We start from the raw sequence: 6,637 nt of genomic DNA, 5'->3' as shown, positions 1-6,637 counted from the left end.
AAATTACTGGTTAAGCAATAAAAATTAATAAAAATAAAAAGAACAGTTACGCTTTCAGGCTTCGCTGACGCCTTCATTGCTTTTTTGTGTTATCCGAAGTACGAGTTAAAACATTAAAAAAAAAGCAATGTTACTCTATTCTTTTGCCTTAAATAACTAAAATTAAAATCAGGGCAATTTGACGGTTGCCCCCGGAGGGCCGTGCAGGCGTCAAATTAGCGGAGCGGCACCTGATTTTATATAACAAAAAAAGCTCTAGTCACCTGCATCGGAGATTTCTTTTGCTCATTTATCGGCTGCCGGCATTCTCGGCAATCTGAACCATATGAAGGGAGATACTAACGGGAGGGATGCCGTATTGACAGGGAAACAGGGCCGTGATATGGGACGGGTCGCACGGGGAAACGGGCGAGACCGCATCTGGTGATGAGCAAGGAGAGACCACGGACGGTACAGCATGACGGGACGAGATATCACATTCACCACTCCCAGACCATCACTCCGGTTCCGCTCCGAGTGACAGAAACGTGGGTTTGTCATATCTTACCTTTGCCTTTGGTGACACAGAGTCTGTGGTACTCGGATGGCAGAGGAGAGGCTGGCAACGATACTCCGGACGGCAGCCATAGTTTGTTCACATCCGCTCCCTGGTATGAAATCTGCGACGAAATGAGGTGGCAGTCGTGCTCCCACGCGGTTAGGCACACGCCCCGTTCATCAGAGCACTTCGCCGTACAACACGTGGCGGTTTCCGGTTAATCTGCCCGAAATTTCCTCGGGGCCACCCAAATGGGCGGGATCTGGCGTGGCGTCTTTCCTCGGGCCGCGTACTCTCGAGACATCGCCGTCTCGGCCTTTTCCTCCGCCCTTGGCCAGGCCTGACAGATCTCCTAGTTCTCATTCCCACCCAGTGCATAAACTCATATATAGGATATTTGATTACGCCGCAAGACAGTGGCCTAGGCGCATGGCATTCTAAGAAACGGAACTCGCTTTACGCGGAAAATTCCGTGAGGAGTTGGGATTTGGCCGGCGGGGACCGAGTCCCGGACCGCCCGTCTAAATCACGGATAGGGAGTGGCAGCCTCGCCGGTGACGTGGAGCAGGGCTCGAGGACCACATGAGCAAAGAGGAACACGGCCTTGCTGCCTGGCGATAAACTTTCGGCCTGGGGCTGGCTAGCGGCCTAAAGCTGGGCCACAAGTCACCAGCAACTGGTGAGGCGATGGGGCTAGAACGTGAGGGCAAGGTGTCACACGCCGATGAGTATTTTCTTCATTTTTATGCGTGTGTAGCATTAAATGCCCCAGTACAGCCCTCATGACCTGCAGACGCGCGCGCACCGCCAGCCTGTATTACTGTGTGACCCGCCCCGGTGCTGCTTTTGAGTCTTTGACGTCTTGCCCTTATTGTTTGCTGCACAACAGGAGCCTGACCAACCGCTCTGCATGCCATGCATCAAATGTATCTATCCGAAATACCAGGTTCAGTAGACAGTCGGAAAGTGCAGCAGGTCGGAGGATCTGCGGGCAGTCCTTGAGAGCTCAATACACAAGTAGAACCGGAGAAGAATTCCTGAAAGAACACACTCGATGTGATTAAACCTGGGTCCCAAAAGAGGGTGCTGCTCATCGATGGGGGATCGTTTCACATTCCTTTGCGGTGTGATGGCGAAGGAGCGCAAGGATGGGGATCTGGGCCTGAAAGCTAGGGAGATACCTTGCGATGGGTTCCCTCAAAAGCACAAGTTTCTCGGTGGGAGAACAGCAAGAATAGCTCGAGTAATATAAATCCTCTATAACCTGATAGCTACTAGTTGAGAAGAGATAATCACTCCCCGGCCACGTCAGTGAGGGCTAGGCTAGCACTGTGGTAAATCTCGGCTCCAGTAGCAGCCAATGACATCCATTGTTGCCCTACCCTTGAGGTCTGTCTCTCCCATAGCCTTGCCGCTCCATGCCGTGGGCACGCGCAACTAGAGGGCGGAACTTGGCCCTCAAAGCTGCGCATCTAAAAAGCCACGACTATCCGACGCAGGATCTTGCCATTTCTTTCGATAGTCGTAGCGTTGGCCTTCTTTGTGGTGTCAGTTTTCCCTGCTGCACTGGTATTGTTCTCGGTCGCGGCGCGGGCACCCTCGATAACCCCCATAGTCCCCTTTCCCTTGGCTATGGCAGCCAGCCCGCCTTTTGAGCCACCGGCCTGCACCTGGCAGGCTTTCAATGCCGGGCCGCGCCTTCCGCGAGGCGGAGCGCCGGGCTTGGCGGCGGCCGTTCCCTTGCCTTTGCCATTGCCAGCGGCTGGCAAGGTTCCGGAAGAGCCTTCCGACTCTTTGGCTGGGGCAGACAGGGGTTTCTCGCCCTTGGCCAGCGGTCTTTGGCGCTGTGTGCCAGCGACTTTCGGGGTTCGAGGTGAGATGTCGCCGGCGTTCTCCCCATAATAGGCGTAGCATGTGCCGTCCCCACCCCGCATTAGCCGTTGGCCGTCGTCTCCCTCTACGAGCTGGGAGACAATGCCGCCCAGATCGATGACAAACCATGGCTCACTGACCCCCACTGCGCGCTGAAAAGGACGAGAATGAAGGATTCCCACATTGCCGTCTTCTGGGAGCGACGAAGTATTCGAAAAGAACGTCAGATCGGCCATATCCTTGCCGGAGCCTTGATCGCTACCCCCGCTCCCGGGGCTCTGGTTTCCTTGGCTACCACTCCCGCCGCTTCGGCGGCCTGAATTTCCCTCGCTTCCCTCGCTGGCGGAGCTACCGAAAGTGGTATCGTCGTTCAAGTCATACCGGGGGGCGGGGGGCGTTAAGAGCTTCCGACTTCTTTAATATGCCCTTTTTCTCGGGGAAAAACTGCTGGCCATCGTTCACGCATTGCGTGGTTCGTAGGCACCAATCCTGAGCCATGGTTGCCGTGTTGTGGAGCCTCAGCGATAGCGTGTCGCCTTTTGGAAGCTTGTAGACTCCACTAACTATGCCACCCTGTGCTATTGTGATGTAGAGATGTCATTTAGCAAGTATGTCTACGTAGAGTCGAACAGCAAAGACCTGAACTCACCACGTTGCTGAGCGAGCGGTACCATCCGGAGAGACGTTGGCATACCATTCCATTCCGGCCCGCCGAATGGTGAGTCCGCGAACGGATACTCATCTGGAGAGGTGCTTACAGCGTCTCCCCACTGTCCGTATTTGGTCTGGCTTGCTTGATGACCCTAATCCGTCTGGTGCTTGTTTCCACCCCGCGGATCGCTGCCGCCAACAGGAAGGGAGCGCTGGTGCCCCATGCAGTTGACTGCCTAGCAATAATTGGCGCAGATGTCCTTCATCTTGGAGCAGTCCCAATCAACCGTGACTGTTCTAGGCTTGGATTGGTGCAGAATCAAGAAGGGAGATGGCGGTGGAGGTTGGCATGGCGGTAGGGCGGATGGGCAAGGATATCATAGCGAGGTATCGTAAATGTAGGGGAAGATGAGGGTATGGTGGTGGTGTTGTTGTTGTTGTTATTCTTGCTGTTGCTGCTGCTTTTGGGGGCATCAGAACTTCATGATGCTTCTTCAGCGCGTTTCTACCAGCGCCATTGGAGCCAAACTTTATATGATATATAATGACTTCGAGTACAGAGAGGAGCACCAACGACTAGGAGCCTCACAAGTGTTGTGCTGTTGATGGAAATCCATGATATCGCACTGTTAGGAATTTAATGCCTGTAAGGGATGAGCAGCCTAGGTGGGGGCGGCTTGCACGATTGCTCTATTAGGTGACAAAAAGAATGACAATGGCAAACAAGCAGCAACTACAGGTAGCTGCATCGGTTGGCGGCAGCACTGGATAGGTCATACTCCCGTCAAAATTTGCTTCTCCCGAATCCGAGATTGTGGGAAAGCTGCACAATAAGAACACCAACGCACCCGGACGAATAAAGCGACTGCAGCCCAATCTTCGATTGCGACCGCACATAAGGCTGTTACGTGAACGGCGTGGCTCGTAGAGAGTGTCAGCATGTCCCAGTCTCGAGCCACATCGTGAATTACTGTGGTACTAAATGAGTGTCGTTGGTTTGTAATGCAGAATACCACCTGCCCACCAAAACACTCTAGAGCTGGAAGCTAGCCGAGGGGGCTCGCCCTGACGAGGGCCCCCTGAGATGCGCTGATGAGCCCTTGTATAGACTGGCCCATATGAACGCCTCGCTCAGCAGCAACTCAATGTCCTTCTCCGTCCATCCCCTCGTAGGGAGCGACTGGAGAAACATCATGATCTCCTGAAAGTCCATATTTATCAGCTTGGCCGACCACTTGACCAAGAAAGCTGCGCAAACGTAGAGGTGGAACTCTGAAAAGCCGTTCTCCTCGGCCTGAGGATGGATTCCGACCATGATTAGCGCTTCGCCCATACAGGAAACAAGACGAAGAGATAGGGTGTTGCTCACCATATAAGTGTCCCACATTCTGATGGTGTTCTTGACGCTGATCTCCCTCATCAGCAGGCAATTCATCCACCTGAAGCTGAACTGTATGAACTCGACATTCTCGGCCTCCAGATGCTTGGCCAGCTGCTTGTCTATCCTCGCCGTTAGGTCTCGCAGCGCAGTCACCTGACGCTGGATTCCTGGCTGAGCCACGATGTAGTGGTCTTGGATGCCGTCCAGCAGCTTGGTGAGGCACCAGAAGGTGTCGGCCTCGACGGCATCTAGCACGGCGCGCGGCAGCTGGCCTGGGTCCATGCCGCTCTCGATATCTGGGTCCGTGATGTACGTGCCCAGAAAGACCTGCCAAAAGGGCGTCACGAGGTCGTTGATCCCCTGCACGTAGCCACTAGCCGGGTGCCGCACCGCCCAGACATATAGTATCCTCTCGAGCGACCGCTGAGTCGCTTCGTAGCCGTAGAGCTCGATGTGAGGGTTGGTGCGCGGCACGTCGATGCTGATCTGGTGCCAAATCGCCTCGTCCAGGCCCCTGCCTCCCCTCCCGGGGGTTGCCGGGGCCACGGCCGGGGTCGCCGCCTGGCCCTTGCTCCCTCCTTCGTCGTTGCCCCCCGAACTAGAGCCTCCCCGGTCGAATGCCTGGCGAACGCCGTCGAGGTATTCCTTGCGTTTTCTCTCAAGCGTCGTGACCCGCCGCTCGCTGCTCGCGGGGAGGTAGCTCAGCAACAGCTGCCACGTCATGGCGCGCACCTCCTCGGGAACGCCAGACCAAGCGAGTTCCCGCAGGTCCGGAAGTTGGATCGTCGAGGCCTGCAATAATTTTTTAAACTTGTTTATCCTCGTTATTCGTGAGCTCGCTGCGTCTAGCTCTTTGGGTGTGGCGTTTGGCGGCGTAGGGGGGTGGCTGATGAGATGAAGCGCGTTGGCGGGATCCCTCAGTATGTCCTTGTACTGTGGTCTTAGTATCTTGCCCTCGCTCTTTTTTGGCATGGGATATCCCAGTGCCGGCCTCTCGATCGCTATGTCACCAGTGTCCTCAAACTGGATGCCCAGGCCCCCACCGGACGAACCAGTATGTGCCTCGTCCTTGGCTTGCGCCGCCGCCGCCCTCCTGTTCTTCCTCTTCATGTTGGAGAGGCTTGGAAGTCCAAAGTCATCGCCATCGTCATCTGCGTAATCATCGTACATGTCGTCGCCCTCGTCCATCTTCCAGTCTTCGTTTGTCCTCGAGAGAAAGTTGACGTATGATTTGATAGGTGGAGATCCTAGACCCGAGGGGGGCCTGGACCCAGGTGATGTGACGATGGGCTTGGGAGCCTTCGCGGTGGCCGAAGGCGGCGAGTGCGGCCGCGGCGAGGAGCTAGATGCGCTGCGCGAGCCGGATACGTTTCTTGACGAAAGAGAACAAAAAGACAGCCAAGAATCAGCAAACAGATGAGGCTAGAGGAAGGGGGCGCCAAGACACGCACAACGACTCAAGCTTCAGCATGTCGGCGTGCGAGTAGGCGGCGCCGATGACCTTGGCGCCATCGCGGCCGGATTTCGAGGGGGACCTCTGCGGTTGCCTCCAGAAAGGGGAGGCGCTCCTGGTGAGTGGTCAGCCTGAGCCCCGGAAGAGACGACTGTCACAACAGCACATACTCTGTCCTTTCTGCAGACCCGAGACCGTTGACGGTGGGTTAGCGCTCAATCCCATCTCACTTCGAAGTCGCTGGCCGGGAGGATTGCTGCAAAAGGACACAGGCGCGCCCGCCTTGCTTTCGACGTACCGACCTGCACCATCTCCTGCTCGCGGCGTCAGCCAGATATGCCGGGGGATCGTCACAGGGGTGGCTTGTTGACATGGCGGAACCTTACCTGCGGAGGGGCCTTCTTGCTACTCCCTGAGGAGGAAAACATGGCGGGATTTGGAGAGGGTGCGCTGCGCCTCTCTCGCTCTGCTGCTTGGGGTATCTGGATCGATGTGCTGTAGGGTGGCCTGCTCTTATGACGGATGCATTGCGGCAGGGCCTTGCGGTCCGATGGAGCAGCCTTCTCCAATGCCGGACGTTTGGCGGCTTTCACATCAAGGTCGCGAAGGCCAGCTCCGCCCGCCCACGACCAACCGACCGCCCCTCCTCATTCTGGCGGCTGGGGCCAGCAAACTGCACACCACCACAACACCCCACGTTAGCCCGGTTTAGAAATTTGTGGGGCGTAAGGCGGGCGCGTTT

The 6,637-nt window shown here is 56.0% G+C and overlaps 3 protein-coding genes across 3 annotated transcripts; all 3 read right to left on the bottom strand.

The window, feature by feature from the left end:
- Nucleotides 1-148: 148 nt before the first annotated feature.
- GGTG_06125 (hypothetical protein) lies at nucleotides 149-627 on the bottom strand (the record flags this gene model as incomplete). The annotated part of the gene is made up of 2 exons (XM_009223939.1): nucleotides 149-230; nucleotides 548-627. The coding sequence occupies 2 exons, from the start codon at nucleotides 625-627 to the stop codon at nucleotides 149-151; spliced, it is 162 nt and encodes a 53-aa protein (XP_009222203.1).
- A 1,132-nt stretch (nucleotides 628-1,759) lies between these two features.
- On the bottom strand, nucleotides 1,760-3,134 carry GGTG_06124 (hypothetical protein). The gene is made up of 2 exons (XM_009223938.1): nucleotides 3,060-3,134; nucleotides 1,760-2,988 (listed from the first exon to the last, which is right to left on the bottom strand). The coding sequence occupies exon 2, from the start codon at nucleotides 2,644-2,646 to the stop codon at nucleotides 2,011-2,013; it is 636 nt and encodes a 211-aa protein (XP_009222202.1). The 5' UTR covers nucleotides 2,647-2,988; nucleotides 3,060-3,134; the 3' UTR covers nucleotides 1,760-2,010.
- A 449-nt stretch (nucleotides 3,135-3,583) lies between these two features.
- GGTG_06123 (TBC1 domain family member 22A) lies at nucleotides 3,584-6,544 on the bottom strand. The gene is made up of 6 exons (XM_009223937.1): nucleotides 6,282-6,544; nucleotides 6,194-6,209; nucleotides 6,066-6,075; nucleotides 5,894-6,010; nucleotides 4,431-5,814; nucleotides 3,584-4,355 (listed from the first exon to the last, which is right to left on the bottom strand). Exons 1-6 carry the CDS (start codon nucleotides 6,321-6,323, stop codon nucleotides 4,095-4,097), a joined length of 1,830 nt encoding a protein of 609 aa, XP_009222201.1. The 5' UTR covers nucleotides 6,324-6,544; the 3' UTR covers nucleotides 3,584-4,094.
- Between the last annotated feature and the right edge of the window lie 93 nt (nucleotides 6,545-6,637).

Source organism: Gaeumannomyces tritici (assembly GCF_000145635.1).
Source record: "Gaeumannomyces tritici R3-111a-1 unplaced genomic scaffold supercont2.3, whole genome shotgun sequence".
Lineage (NCBI taxonomy): Eukaryota > Fungi > Ascomycota > Sordariomycetes > Magnaporthales > Magnaporthaceae > Gaeumannomyces > Gaeumannomyces tritici.
This window is presented reverse-complemented; position numbering and strand designations above follow the sequence as displayed.